Raw genomic sequence first — 16,529 nt, 5'->3', positions numbered from 1 at the left:
AAGTGTTTAATTTCTCAACAGTGCCACCATAGGAGAAATGAAGTATTACACAGTTCTTGCTAAGATCAAAGGGTTCAGGGGCGTAACTAGCAAAGTCTAAGGCCCCATAGCATACATCCCCACATTACATACCATCCCCTTTCATGACCCACACACAGTATAATGCCCCATTTACAAACACTATAATGTCCCAAAGTGGCCTCCAAACATAATATCTCATAACAGCCCCACCAGACAGTATAATGTCTCATAGAGGCCCCTCAACACATTATAATGTCCCATAGTGGCCCCTCCACACAGTATAATGTCCCATAGTGGCCCTTTCACATAGTATAATGTCCTATAAGAACCCCTGTTTACAGTATAATGTTCCATAGCAGCCCCTGTACAGAGTATAACACCCATCAGCGACCCCTCCACACAGTATTTTGTCCCATAACGGAATCCATACAGTATAACGTCCCATAATGGCCCCTCCACACAGCATAATGGCCCATAATGGCCCCTGTGCAGAGTATAATGTCATATAGCAGTCCCTCCACAGAGTATAATGTCTCCTAGTGGCCCTCCACACAGTATAATGTCCCATAATAGCCCCTGTACAGAATATAATATTGCATAGCAGTCCCTTCACACAGTATAATGTGTGAAGTATTTCACTTTACCCCCTCCACACAGTATAATGTCCCATAGCATCCCCTCCTCGCAGTATAATATCCCACAGTAGCCTTCCACACAATACAATATCCCATAGTGGTCCCTGCACACACACAAGGTTGGACTTTTTTCCCCAGCCCTCATCTCTCCTGAGAAGAGTTTCAGCACGCAGTAAGCTAGTTAGGCTATCTACTGTCAGGTAGGCAGTCTCAGACTATCTGCTGCAGCCCAGGACCACCCACTAGGGAGCCTAATTAGCATAATGGGTGCTGAAACTAACTGCACTAATTTCTCAGGAACGATGAGGGCTAGAGAAAAAATTCCAACTGAGCTGAAATCAATGGAGTGGTGCCTACTGAAAGATGTTGAAGTTGTTGGAAGTAATAAAATGTTCTCTTTACATTCTCTCTTTGGGGAAAACTGCTAAAATCATGAAATAATTCCACTTTTTTTTCCATTTTTTGCTCCAGTTTTATTACATGAAGCCATTTACCTTAAAGAACTGTTTTGAAACCCCCAAATCTGCTGCCACAATTGGATTGTACTACAGTTCAGTACACCAAAAATGTGCAACACATCTGGCCTATTGTCCCAAATGAATGGGTTTTTACATATGGTCTGAGATATTGAGAATTCTCAATCTTTTATTACAAAAACATGTATAATTTTGCATATAAGGGTGCATTCACACTGAGTAAACGCTAGCTTATTCTGAACGTAAAACACGTTCAGAATAAGCGGCGTCTAAAGCAGCTCCATTCATTTCTATGGGAGCGGGGATACGAGCGCTCCCCATAGAAATGAATGGGCTGCTTCTTTCACTCCGTGCAGTCCCATTGAAGTGAATGGGGAGTGCCGGCGTGTACGCTCCGGCATGAGCAGAGCTTGCCGTATACGCCGGCACTCCCCATTCACTTCAATGGGACTGCACGGAGTGAAAGAAGCAGCCCATTCATTTCTATGGGGAGCGCTCGTATCCCCGCTCCCATAGAAATGAATGGAGCTGCTTTAGACGCCGCTTATTCTGAACGTGTTTTACGTTCAGAATAAGCTAGCGTTTACTCAGTGTGAATTCACCCTATCTCTGCAGCTCGTCAGTTTCTGCAGTAGAATTTCACAGCAGAGCGGCGACATATGTGGTCAAATCCATAGCAAAATCCATGTGATACCGCCCATTTTGGTTCAGAAAAATCTGTCCCTTGTACAGTTACCCTAAAGGTGTAATAAGTGCCCAGAAAAGTAAATGAGACATTATTTGAAGTACATATTAATTTTGATGGGCTATCCTTAGTAATAGATCATCAATATAAGATTGGTGGGGTCTGACACATGACATCCCAGCAGATCCATTGTTTGAAGGGTCCATAAAACTCGGATAAGTTTCTCTTCTTCTTCCCAGGTTAATATGACATTATGTTCATGAGTCACATCCCATAGACTGTAAGCCCTCGCGGGCAGGGCCCTCTACCCCACTGTGCCAGTCGGTCATTGTTAGTATTATATCTACCTGTATATTTTGTGTATTGTATGTAAAGCACCATGGAATTAATGGGGGCTAGATAAATAAACAATAATAATAATAATGGCCTATTTGCAATTTAGTCCCATTCCAATGAAAGGAACTGATCTGCAATACCAAACACTGCCACTATACAATACATGGCACTTTTCCCAAGCACTGCGGCCTCCTTAAACAGATGACTGACTCGGTGCCAGGTGTCAGACCCCCACCAATCTGATAAGGATCAATGAAAGAATTTTTCTTATATTAAAAAGGCGGGTCTCTTATTTGTTTTCTTGAAACAGCGCCACTCTTGTATACATGATGTGATTGGTATTGCAATTCTATTACATTAAAATGAATGTGACTGAATGTTAGGATCGGGTCCCGAAGGTTTCCGCCGTCGCCTGCCCGGTGCTCACACTTTGAGACAGGAGGTTAAGGCTAGGTTCCAATGAAAGGCAGGAGCAGCTTAGGGATCTAGTTAGGATTCCTTGGCTCAGCCAGTGGGAATCAGAATAGCCTATGTAAACTGTCTACTTGTGTTGTTAAAGGGGTCTTTTGTGTTGCTGACCAATGGTGACGGTTAACCCTTGGCAGCCTGAACCGCACTAACATTGCTGCCAGTGAAGCTAACTGGTAGTCTGCATTCAGACATATGGCGCCCACCTGGGCCTGTGGACCTCACTGCAGTGTCTTGCAGCCTAGCGGTTCTGTAGTTAAAAATATTATTTTATCTATATACACAGAACCGTAACACTGAACTGGTAACCATACAAAGCCTCTGGTACTGCTTCTGAAAAAATACAGACACTATTGCTTTCTTATACTTTTATACAGCAGGACTATAGCTCAATGCCTATTTTGGAGAAGTATGTCAGAATATACCCCATGTCTTACCCCCTGTTGTTATATAATAGGTTATCTTATTATTTCCCATCTCTGACAGTAAGTTTAAAGAGGAAAAGCTTTCCCTATGTGAACCTTGGCTATAGAGCACTTACATCGCATACAGATGAAGGTGTATCTGACTGCAGTCGGCGCAGATAGCATCACTTAGCCAGTATAGATTACTGTGCCCAAATGCCCAGAGATACTGACACTTACTGATATCTGCAGATGATTTATGTCCTCTGACAACGCGGTAATGACAACAGGAAGCTCAAGGGATTTTTTCCCAAAGTAAAAAAGACAAATACAAAAAAAAGTCAGAAATTGGCTCCAACTTTTACTAAAAGTAAAAATATTCGCTGGCCTGATGCAGTTTATAGTTGTGTTTTACGATGATGAAGTGCTCAGCTGTCATCTGAAAAAAACATAGGCAGCTCAATGGCCAGGACCAACAATTTGGGCCTGACACTGTCCACAAGTGGGCACAGCTGTACTCAATACAACATGCAAAATGAGACCATAGTAGAGGACTCTAGTGGTGTAACTAGGATTGGCGAGGCGCCATGGCAAACTTTTCAGACCCCAGAGTATAATAATCGGAAACTTTGGGAAAGATACAAACATATAAAAACCCATATTACTTACCTTTCCTGGACTCCGGTGCACTCCCTGCTGATGTCGGCCAACTTGCATAAGGACGTAAGCTCCGGCCTACATGACACCTGTGATTTCGCCAAATAGGCCTGAAGCCTTCCGGAGCCAGGAGAGGTAAGTAACAGCGTTTTTTATGTTCACCTCTCACCTCTCCTAGGATTGAAAAGATGTTAGTGTTTGTGGGGTTCGTGGGCTCGCGGCCTTGCTTATCGATCCCGGCTTCTGCTCACAGCTGTCTCCGCAGAAGGGGAAGCGCTGGCAGCCATGAGCAGGATCCAGGATCGGTAAGTAAAGAGGGCCTGTTACCTGCTGGAGTTACTAACGGCCCATTAAAAGAACAAAAAATCCACAGCGCTAGCATTTTCCGTCGGGGCCCCTAATGCCCCAGGCCCTGTGGCAACCGCTACCTCTGCTACCGCGGTAGTTATATCCCTAAGAGCTCCATCTTTCTCGACTCTTGTATGTTTTACCCTTTGTAACTAATGAAACCTTTATGTTTCTTGTCATTAGGAAGCGCCATATGTGATGTACAAAAAGAACGCAGACGAATTTGAAGGCAATGATAAATTTGAAGGTTACTGCGTGGAGCTAGCCCAAGAGGTTGCCAAGCATGTGGGATTCAAGTACAAACTAGAGATTGTAAAGGATGGAAAGTATGGCGCACGTGATTCTGACATGAAAGCATGGAACGGGATGGTGGGGGAGCTGGTGTATGGGGTATGTCTATAATAATCTATTACCTGACAACTAGTTATGTAAGCATCAAGTTTGACTGTTTCTTAAAGGGGTTGTCCAGCCAGTAAACAAAAGAAAAAGGTTTGGGATGGACCTCGGTGTTCTCGTGCTTCTTGGACCCTTCTGGCCAGTGAGAAATGAACTGAATGACCCTTTTATTTAAAGTCTGAACAGTCCCTGCATAGTCAGATACATCCTTCCATTTATAGCCTATTTTTAACATACCTTCAATAGTTTAACAAGAAATAGGAGACAAATGGTTGTCAATTAGCTTCACAGTCAGACTACACAGAGTTCGTTTGTAGTCTGTTGTCATGGAGACACATAGGTCTGCACATAAAACAGTAGGAAATTTTCAATTAAGACTTTTGCAGTGCTGCTATAGCTTTAACATTAGGTGAATACCGTAAGTTGTGGTTGTGATGGTGGACCTTCCCTTTAAATGTACTTAGCATCACCTAGGAAGAGTTCTCATAGAAAACGGTAACAATCCACTACTTGCTGATGGTAGGTTCAGTAGACCTCACTCCGTACACATTGTATATGCCGCTTTAGCTGCTGTCACATTACAGAAGTGGCTTCATCAGATTGAATTAAATACCAGCGAGCCACGTTCTGCCTTCCCATGGCTGTCACTGTAGGCAAACTCTTGGAATTACAGATTTAAGAAAGTAGCGATACCCGAGGCATGTATATAGTATATATATAGATATAGATTATTGGGGCATCCCTACAGCAGGGAACAGGTTAAAATAAAAGGAAATTATCCAAACCCCCTTCAGCTTTTTCTAGTATGCGGATTCCCAAAAGGAGACCATAAGGGGAAAGGGAACCTCGAAGCTTTATTTATTAATTAAGTTTACATAAGCAATTGGAGTTTATACAGCGCTGTCTGACTGATCTCTGTCTCTCCATCCAACGTGCGCTCAGTGCCTCCTCCCGTCCTACTTTTTTTTTTCTCTTCTACCCCCCCCCCCCCCCTACGGCTATGGACATGTTGTTGCTTTACCTCCCTCGATGGAAGCTGGTAACCATGGTAACCTCACTATGGGGCCTGTGTTGCGGCCTGCAGCCATTTTGGTAACCTTTTCTATTCTCACATGCTCTGTCTCAGTGGGTGCAGAATTTCAGCGCTCATCTGACAGCGAGCCTAAAGGATACTTCAGCTTTGTGCCCTGTACATCTCCACCATGGCTTGCTTGCCCTTTGGTGTACAGATATGAAACCCTGTAATGAGTCATTATTATATATATTAATTGCTTTTTATACACATTCACATTCATTTATTCTGCTGCTCCTGAATGAGTCATGTCAGAGATTTTTCACTGCAAATCATGGGTGTTAACAGATCTTAATATATGTGACCTCCAATATAACTTGTGGCCGTCTATGAGTGTGTGGATAACCCTCTACTTAACTCTAAGGGGACCGGGGAAGGTGAAAAAATAGAAAAAAAATAAAATAAAAAACCATAATCATCTGCCACTGGTGCTCCGGAGTCCCCCACCGCTGTCTGGTCCCGAAGCAGGCTGGTGCTTCTTCCAGCAGAAGTCCTCGCCTCGTGCGGCCTAAGGTAAGGAATTGGGATGTCACTCATATACATCACCTGTGATGTCCCGTTTCCTCTCCTTAGCCAAACAATGGTCAGCTGTGGTAAGGAATTCTAGAGGAAAAAGCCCTGGGAGTAGTAGAACCAACTGCAGTGAGAAACATCAGAGCAAGAGGCCATAGCTCCCAATCGTCCCGGACCTGGCGGGACAGTCTTAATTTTACACTGCTGTCCCGCCATTTTGGGTAGCTTCCAGTTTCTCCCGCTATGCCCTTGAAGTCTCACTATGACCCTGAAGTGTTTTGCATGTGATCAGACTCTTGTGTTGGCGAAGCTATTCTGGATACTACAGAACAGTGTGGCATTACACAGAAAGACTCTGTACTTTGAAAAAATTAATAAAGTTTGAATTAAATAAAAAAAAAAGAAAGAGGAAGCTGCTGGGAACGAAGACTGATGAAAGATAAGGAGGAGAGAAGAGACAGAATGTGTGAGCAAGAGAGGAGAACTGTGGACAGATGTAATGGGCACTTAAACTGAAGGAAAATGAAGGAGGCAATTAAAATGGGGCCAGATGAAGGGGCAATTAAACTGGGAGCAGATGAAGGGGGACATTATTCTGGCGGCAGACAAAGGGGGACATTAAGCTAGAGGCAGATGAAGGGGGACATTAAGCTGGTGGCAGATAGAGGGGGACATTAAGCTGGTGGCAGATAAAAGGGGGCATTAAGCTGGTGACAGGTGGAAGATGAAGGGGACATTAAATTGCTGGCAGATGAAGGGGTAACATTAAGCTGGTGGTAGATGAAGGGAGACATTAAACTGGGGGCAGATGGAAGGGGGACATTAAGTTGGTGGCAGATGAAGGGTGACATTAAAATGGGAACAGATGGAGGGGGACATTAAACTGGGCAGAGATCAAGGAATGGACATTAAACTTGTCAGGCAGATGGAGGGTGACATTAAACTGGAAGCAACTGGAGGAGGACATTAAACTGTGGTGGGGTAGCTGGAGGGGATCATTAAACCATGGGGGGTAGCTGGAGAGGACATGTCTGCCTCTAGTTGCCCCCCGGATTAACGTCCTCCTCCAAGTACCCCCACTGTTTAATGTCACCCTCCAGCTGCCCATTAGTTTAATGGCACCTTCCAGTTTCCCTAGTTTAATGTGTCCCTTCTTCCAGTTTAAACTGGTGCATGAGGAGAGGGACTTAATACTGTGGGGCAAATGGAGGGGAACATTATAATGTGGGGGCATATAATGTTAGGGTGACTGTAGGAGCATTATACTTTGTGGAGGCACATGGATAAATGGATGAGAATGGGTGGAGTCAACATAGAAGTGGGTGGAGCTAAATTTGCCGCGGTGCACATGGGAAGGTGCACATTTTGTCCCTCTTTCTGTCCTTTCAAAGTTGGGAGATATGAAGTATGGTTTGTTTGTTTTTTACTTACCCCGGCCTCTTTGCGAAAAATTGTATATCCTGGACATCCTCTTTAAAGGGATATTCACATTACAGACAACCACTTTAATACAGGATGCATCATGTCGAACATTGCTAAATGGCCAGCTTCCAAGACTCCTGGCAAAGACCACTTTGCCTCTACAGTCTATCAGTAATAGATGGATGCTCAAAGTCTGCCTTTGTTCTCTGTTTTGGCTAATAGAAGCGGGATCCCAAAGGGAGGACAGGTGTTGTCTTTGTCACCTTTTTCATTAAATGTAATGGTTCCACAGTAAATGTCAGTCCTGGTACAGACAAATAACAGTTTCTAACTTAAGTAGTGGTCATTGACCTCTAAAGATAGTAGTACTGTCTTTCAGGGGTCACAGTGGCTGTACTTGTGACCAAACAGAATCCAGGAGCCGAACCTCACCACAATAAGGCTAATTAAACTTCTTTGATCTCCTGCCTGATTTTCGTTGATGTCAGGCAGTCTTTGCATTGCAGTCTTTGCATTGCCCTCTGGTGCACTGAAGTCAGACAGAGGAAGGCATTTATGATACCGTCAGCCTCTTACTGGGCCTAGATAGTCATATATTTTATATTTATATTTTATAAATTACACGGATGAGTTGTTGTTGACAGTCCGAAGAAGAAGTTGGACCGAAGCTGAGCTTATTGCATCAGAGCCCACGAGTCTTGAGTTTTGGCCCGGGGAGTAGATGTCTATACGCATGAACCACAATAGCATCAAATTGACATCTGACAACTGTGGGCAAATTATTAGATTTTCTAGGAGATTAGTCATAGACTAATATATAAAACTCAAAGATGGAAAACTTGCACATTCCCCAAAATTGCAGATTTGAGCCATACCTAAAACTGTGAATAGAGAAAGGAGGCCCTACGCAGATAAGCACTAAATTGCAGCCGGAGCTGAAAATTTAGTGTGGTGAGGGTGACCAGCTATAGCTGTGACCACAACAACCCCTATAGATATGCCAGTACTGTAGGATCAATGCAAGGATCTAGAGAAAGACGCAAACAACAGGGCACTATTGTCCTGGGTGGCAAAATCCAACATGGCAATGGTTGGCCCAGTGTGATATGAGTTATAGGGCACCTTTTCTCTTTGTACTTCAATGTCTCCGAGTATCTTCCACCTATCGTCTACTGGTGTTATGGCCAGTCACAGCTTGCATATCTATAGTATAGGGTCTTCGGGAGTGGTGCAAGATACAAAAATCAGTGTACACCAAAAAAAGGGGGTCACCACCTCCTCACTTGGAAAAATAAAGGGGTACACCTCTCTGGTAAAGTTTTGAGTTTATATCTTCATCTTGATCTTCATACATATAATCTGTGCAGAATAGGAAACATCATTTTATATGATAATTTTCTTTATTTTATTACATTTTGGACCTTTGTCCCCTTGTCTGCCCAGTTGTTCATTATTTCATCTTCTCTTTTTACAGAGAGCAGACCTTGCGGTGGCTCCTCTAACAATTACACTGGTCCGTGAAGAAGTTATCGACTTTTCCAAACCCTTCATGAGTCTGGGCATATCTATTATGATCAAGAAACCCCAGAAATCAAAACCCGGTGTTTTCTCCTTCCTGGATCCCTTGGCATATGAAATTTGGATGTGCATAGTCTTCGCCTACATTGGAGTTAGTGTGGTTCTCTTTTTGGTCAGTCGATTTAGCCCATATGAATGGCACAATGAAGAGTTTGAGGAGGGAAGAGACCCACCCACCACCGACCATTCAAATGAATTTGGAATATTTAATAGTCTCTGGTTCTCCTTGGGAGCATTTATGCAACAGGGGTGTGATATTTCCCCCAGGTAAGTCTGAAACATTTGATCCAGTAGTCTGTAACTATGAATAACAGATGGATAAGGAAAATGTCAAGCGATCAGGACTATGTACAAAGTTGCTTTATTTTAGAGGCTTTGGATCAGTGTAAAACTTTGTGACAAAAGTGTACCAACCCTTTAAATGTAGGGTAGGGGGTTTTTTTAGGCTTAGAAGAAAAACATAGTAACAAAAAGATATACGTCCATCCAGTTCAGTATATTCTCCTGCAACATTGATTTAGAAGAAGGCAAAAAACCATCTTGATGGAGAAGCCAATTTTCCTCATTTTAAGGAAAAAAAAAATCCCTGGATCAACATCGCAACACCAAAAGTCTAATACTTAAAGTATAACCTAGTTTGGAATGTGCATAAGCAGCCATAGTATATATGCTGCACTCAAGGAACAAGAGTGACTAGGCCTTCATTGTCCTGAAAGGTTAGGGGTCTAGAGGTGGAACGTGCCCTGCTTAGGGATAATGAGAATATGGAAGGAAATATGGTTTAGTCACTACTGGGCCCTGGTACCTGAGAGGGGACAAATGTTCCCTCTGTCACTATAAAAGACGCTAGTATAACCCTGAGGGTCACCGGTGTGCAGCCAATGGTTCCCGGTGTAAGCTGTCAGTAAGGCATTTAGGCCTCAGGTGACTTGCCCTCTACAAGTCACCGGAGGCTCCATTGGTAAAGAACAGACACACCCAAGAGGCACCTGCATCTTAACTGCAGATGGTGCAGTATAGCAGGTTTGGTATGAGGACATAGCTCACTGTGGTGTACATCTCAGAACAGTAACTTGTACTGACCTCTATGTTGTGAGCAACATGCTTCTGATGTCACAGGGGTGAACCCACCAACACTGGTCCTGGGCTCATACTCATCAGGTCTTTCCAATGTATACCAGTTCAGGGAACCAACTCTGGGGGCTTAACACCTGGCTCTACCATAAATTATCTCCTAAGGATAGATAATCAATATCAGATTAATGGCTGTCTGACACTGACATCCCAATCATTAGTAGGGAATGGAACAGGAAGCAGACAGCGCTGTTCTCTGTGTAGTGGCAGAACTAAGTCACTGCAGCTTTGGTTCCATCCAAGCTAATGGGAGTTGTTCTGCAGTACCCAGTCTGACCACTACACAGAGAACAGAGCTGACAGCTTCCTGCTACATTTTGTTTGTATTCGCTGCTAAAAATATTTGAACGATAGGGGTGTCAATGTCAGACCCCATCAATCTGATATTGATTATCTATCCTTAGGATTGGTCATCAATATTTCTACCCTAGAAAATCCCTTTAATTAGGAAGACATCTCCTGCCCTGATGTCAAATGGAAAAAAAGCAACTGCTTATAAGGAATCATCACTTGATCTAGTTCCCTAAAAGTTCAGAACACTGACCATGTGATGACCTGCACCAACCATAGCAACATGAGCAAGCACAAAGTGTATCATCCAACACAGTGCAAGTATTTGTGCATCATACCACATGATACAACAAATAGTAAACTTTTACTGTACCCCAAGTTTTGATACATTACATTGGCTAACACTGTGCTCCATCACACAAACATACGCAGTCGGACAGGGGTTTAACCCTTCCCTATGCAACAGTCCAACTATTCAAGGTGTGCTTAAAATTTCAACCTGCTACCCAGAACAGCAGGACTGCACCCGATATACTGGACTGTCCCGCTCATTCCTGGGCCCCTGCTTTTATAGGACTTGTTGCAGAATCAGCATTTACCCTATTGTTAACACACCCTTGCTTCCACCAGTATTATAAAGGGTACATGGTAGGTGGCGGCCCTATTACACATTTTGCAGAGGCGCACAGCAGATTCAGTTTATGCCAATATTCGTAACCGAATCCAAAAACATCTGCAGTTTCTCAGATAGATGGACCCATAGTGTGAACCTTTATTCTTCGTGACTTGTAAAGCAACTTTACTATCTTCTTCTGCTAAAGATTGTGTACCATTTAAGATGTCTTTTAAGGTAAGACAGTCCTGAAATGTATGTGTCTGCAGTGCAGGAAATCTTCCATTAAACATTACCTTCTCGCAGGCCTGCAGATGAATGACACCATAATGCTGTTTTTACTTCCATTGTTCCTGTCATTGCTAATATCGCCATTTTTCAGAGCTTCAGGCTTTAAAAGCTTTTCTATTTGTTATTTAAATGAGCCGCCTCTCCCTGCACTAAAAGCATAGTCATATTAGGACAATGTTCCTCTCCCTGTGCAGCAGTAGGGTAGTATCAAATATTTGCTCAAAAAGTTTCTACCAGGGTTTAGTAACATAAGTGCGTAACCCATGCTGAATATTTCCTTTCCTTCCATCCCTGATGGCATACTGTATATGGCCACATTCTCAGGGAGACCTCTGAAAAGAAAGGGGGACCGCTTAGACTTCCTGAAGAGTAGCCACGAGTCCCCTTATCAGGTTCTCCCAAGGTATCGAGTATAGCAGTCATAGAGTAGGTGCCCGGCTCCCTGCTGGGAACAGATCACATAGCTTTCCCAACTTGGTGGGCCTTGCTGGTTAATAGCTCCTCCGAGCAGCGCTCTCGCCTCCACTCCTAGGAGTCTCCTCCACCAACATATCCTGAATTTTTGTTTTCCTTCCATCCTTGAAAGCATGCTGTATGTGGCTACATTCCCCCACTCTCCATGCAACTCCTGAAAAAAGGGGGAACACTTGGATTCCCAGAAGAGTAGGCATACCTCCCAGATGACCTTCGTGGTTCGGTAATGGGCAGAGACCTGTGTTTGCCAGTACTGTCTGCACTGTATACCTAAGTATGCAAAGTTTACTGTGCAGGCAACAGGGACAAGCGGTGGTCCTTGCTGCCAACACAGTTGGTGGCATGTACTTACATTTACAGTACCACCAATAGCATCATGACAGCAGCTCAGATATAGTAATGGAAGGGTGACTTTGGATGGCACTGCTACTAGGGTATTGCATCTGGTTCGTATATAATGGGTACTGTAGATGACATTAAGCTAGAGGGCTTTGTGGCACTACAGGGATCTATTGTGTCTAGCACTCTTTGGGTGGCACTGTGGCTGTCACTTATATCTAGGTACTACTGTCAATATTTTAGGGGTAGTATTGATGGCATTTTTGTAGTAGCAATTTGCTAGACACTTATGTGGGCTCTCAGGTTGGTATTCTTGTAAGGTACCCTTGGGCAGCACTGTGAGAGTACAGTAGCAGGATTGTCATGAGTGTTCTGCAGATTGCCAGTCCTGTGCACCAGTGATGATTTAATTTCATTTTACGTGTGTGATTTATATACAGGACATACGTCCAAAAATGCATGGCATGATGCCCACGATGTCTTGAGATATCTTAGTATCTGAAATACCGTCATTTCTAGTAAGCAAGCCAGTGTACTGTAATTACAGGGAGTCACAAAAAGCAAAATGGGTGATACATGTAGGCTGAAGTCATAGGAAAGTGAGGTAGTAGTGTTATACTCCCTAAGTCAATGACCCCCCCTACTGAACAACATCTGACCAGACATTGTCCACTTACCACAAGAAAACCAACATTATATTATTGATACCTAAGGGATGCTCCAGTTCTAAAATATTAGGGGTCTGGGGAATAGGATCCTAACTGATTCCCTTAGCTATAAGGTCCCACCAGACATTAAGAGGACGGGACACTACAAATCTGATTGGGGTCAATTTTAAGACAGATAAAACTCCAATTGTTTCAAAGTAGTGATAGTAATTAGAGTTGAGCGAGTACTGTTCGGATCAGCCGATCCAAACAGCACGCACGCATTGAAATGAATGGAAGCACCTGGTGCTTCCGGTTTGACGGCAGCCGGCCGCTTAACCCCCCGCGTGCCGGCTGCGTGCATTGATTTCAATGCATGCGTGCTGTTCGGATCGGCTGATCCGAACAGTACTCGCTCAACTCTAATAGTAATGTATTGTATTTAGACTCCTGCTAAATAGCAAGACAGAATTGTACTGGTATCGGCAAGGTAGCGTCTCCAAGACCCCAACACTAGAGATGAGCGAGTAGCAGGGGTGAACCTACCCCTTTCACCGCCCGAGGCGAACTACGGAAAGCCGCCCCCTCCTCCCGGAGGGGGCAGGGCTTAGCACCGTTCGCAGGCAGAGAGCAGGCACGGAGAGGACCTGCTCTCTGCCTGAGCTTGAGAGGAGGCCGCTGGAGCAGCGCTGCTCCAGTGGCCTCCCCAAACCACCGCTCGGTGCTAAGCCAGTCCAGGACAGCTTGTCCTGGACTGGCTTAGGAAATCAAAAATGCCACCCTCCCTGGGGACCTGAAGCGGTCGCTTCAGGTCGCCTCATGGGAGGTGCGGCGCTGGCGAGTAGTGAAATATTCGAGATTCGATAGTCGTTTCGAGTAGAGCCTCAATATTCGACTACTCAATCGAATATCGTATCCCATTATAGTCTATGGGGAGAAAATGCTTGTTTCAGGGGAAACCACTATTCGACTAAAGGAGAGTCACTAAGTCCACAAGTAGCAGGAGAAGAGTGTTTAGGAGGAGCGCTGTGCAGTTAAAGCGCACAAACCCCGTAGACTATAACGGGTCCGTGCACTTTAACTGCACAGCACTTGAAGTTGCGCTGATATTCTGTTCAGGGGGGTCCTCCTGCGGACTCCTTCTGTGAACTGGCCCTTACTCGTCCTGCAGAACCAACATTGATTGGCTGAATGCTGTACACTGTATAGAATTCGGCAAATCAACGCTGGTTCTGCAGCAGGCTCGTCCTTGCTAGTTGGGAGAGCTGGCAGCTTGCGTTATGCGGGAGATGAGTTTTTCTCATAGGAATACATTGACCAGCGTTGATTGGCCGAATGCTATACAGCATTCAGCCAATGAACACTGGTTCTGAATTGAATCTTTACTGCGAACAGAGAGTAGTATTCGATCGAGTATGAGCATTTTGAATACCGTAGTATTCTACTGAATACCTACTTGATTGAATACTACTCGCTCATCTCTACCCAACACTGACATAGTAAAAGATTAGAAATGGAGAGCTTATTTAAAGGGATTTTCCAGGAGGAGAAAACATGGCTGCCTTCTTTAAGAAAGAGCTCCACTTTCTCTTCTCAGGAAATGACATCACATCCATTAGCACATGGCCTGCTCCAGTTTAGTTCAATTCATTTGAATGGGACCAAGCTGCGAATAGGCCATGTGTCCAATGAATAAGAAGTAGAAGCGTCGCTCACCCAGCTGCCTGACTATGATCTTTCATGGATGATAAGTTCCATAGACCAGGCATATACTTGTGAAATACTGGCATAAAGCTACACTTTAGGGTCTGTTTGCTGGATATAGTTGTAGCATTTGTTATGCTACTTATTAAAGATGTGGACTCGCTAGCAGCAGAGTAAAGATGTATGGATGTCCCTGGTTGAGTCCCCAGGTTGTAGTCCTCAGGATAGTAACAATTGGTGGCAGTAGCTCTAATGGAGCAGTAGAGTAGTCACAATTCAGGAATGGAGCTGAGGTCAGCAACCAGTATGTGACTGGCCAGGGATAAGAGAAGAGTGTAGTCAAAAAGTCAGTGGTCAGAGCCAGAAATAAAACATTATGTTGTAGAAGACCAATGACAAGGATGATATCTTGTAACAAGGCTGAGGTCAAGGTCAGAATTGATAGCACTAGAACAAGAGCCAGGAATGGGTATAACCCTCAGTCAGCACTGGAATGCCAGACATGACTGCATGCCATGACTCCATCTTCTATATCTGGCAAGATCTTCCAAAATGCATGGGAAATGTAATAATACATGACGTCCATTCAGATGAAAATCCAACCACTTAGAATATGGATGTGCCTGGTCCACCACAGCAAGAAACTCCTGAAGGAAAACAGGGTGGGTCACAAAGTGAGTGTTCCTCTACTAGATCAATATGCCTAACTAGGTCATCTTATTCATAGAACCCTGTTTAAAACCAAGTCTGCCATGGGCACGTTCCTACGTACTCTATTGTGACGTAAGAACGTTCTTCATTCAAAAGAAATGTATCCGTGAAATACGTCACTTTTATTCTAATCTGTTTCTATTTTCTGATTTTTTCATCCTATTTTATGGACATGATTTGGGGGCTGCCATCTTGCTTCAGCACTGCTTTTCTGTTCTGTTAATAGCATTTAGGCAGTAATCGTCTGGAGCAAACTCATTGAGGTTTATGGGAAAGCTTTCTAGACATGTTCTGTGCCAGAAGTGGGAGTAGATAAGCTGTGACAATCTGTTGTCACTGGTGATGTAATGATGGATTCTTATGGGCAGTGGCGTAACTGAAGTCTTGTGGCACCGGGACAATCTTTTGTCTGGGGCCCCCTACCTCATCCCTACAGCGAGTTCTTGATAGTGATGGTTACGGGAGCTAAAGAGTTTAATCCACCTTAGTGTGGTTAGGGTAATCTGAGGGTCTCCTTGGTTTATGGACCAGATGGAAGCTGCAATCTCAATACTGATGCCAGTGCTTATGGGCCATCTAAGGCTCCTGGGCCCCACGGTGAATGCACCCTCTGCACTCCCTCAAGTTACACCCCTGCTTATGGGTGCCATCTGTTAAGGTGTGATCTTCTATTGTATTCTGGTCTTGTTTATGATGTAAATGAGGTGACTGCTGCAATGTCAATCCTTATGGAATTGGCAGATGTCAGTCTATTATAAGGCTGAAAAGTTAGAGCAAATATTGCTGAATAGTCCTTCTTTTAAATATAGATAGTGATATGAAAAAATAAAAATAAAATCATCAAAAATGTAAAAAAAATATATATTACAATAGCCCTGATTTTTGGTGACATATTTCTTTTAATGCCTTTTGCTAGACACTATCTACAGTCGGATAATCTAGGTCATCAGAGCAACTGGAAGAAGAAGTTCTTATTAATATAGTACATGGTAATTGCTTCTCATATCCTGTAACTCGGATGAATCCTTCAGTGGCCGCATTTTCATCAGAACAAAATGTTGCGGAATTAACACCGGCTTGTAATTCATTTTAATTATTTGGAGAGCGCCGGCGAAACCGCAGCTTCTCGAGCTCCCACCGAGGCCACTAATAATGTTTGTGTGAATACCCTGGTAAATGCACACAGTGTCTACAGACAGCCCGATACTCAATGCGTACCCTGCGGGGTATATTAAGTACTTCCACGGCCTCTTTCTAAATTGTTTTTAAAAGCAATGAAGTCCCTCTCCGTGCACATATTCACAGGGCTTCACT

At 43.9% G+C, this 16,529-nt stretch overlaps 1 protein-coding gene across 4 annotated transcripts in view; it reads left to right on the top strand.

Annotated features, from left to right (window-relative positions):
* Nucleotides 1–16,529, top strand: part of GRIA1 (glutamate ionotropic receptor AMPA type subunit 1) — a 249,225-nt gene that overhangs the window by 188,642 nt on the left and 44,054 nt on the right. For all 4 annotated transcript variants that reach the window (XM_075274854.1, XM_075274853.1, XM_075274851.1 and 1 more), the window contains exons 10-11: nucleotides 4,214–4,420; nucleotides 8,908–9,278. In XM_075274854.1, the coding sequence (XP_075130955.1) occupies nucleotides 4,214–4,420; nucleotides 8,908–9,278 (578 nt within the window). The remainder of the gene's footprint in view (nucleotides 1–4,213; nucleotides 4,421–8,907; nucleotides 9,279–16,529) is intronic.

Source organism: Leptodactylus fuscus, chromosome 5 (genome assembly GCF_031893055.1).
Source record: "Leptodactylus fuscus isolate aLepFus1 chromosome 5, aLepFus1.hap2, whole genome shotgun sequence".
NCBI lineage: Eukaryota > Metazoa > Chordata > Amphibia > Anura > Leptodactylidae > Leptodactylus > Leptodactylus fuscus.
This window is presented reverse-complemented; position numbering and strand designations above follow the sequence as displayed.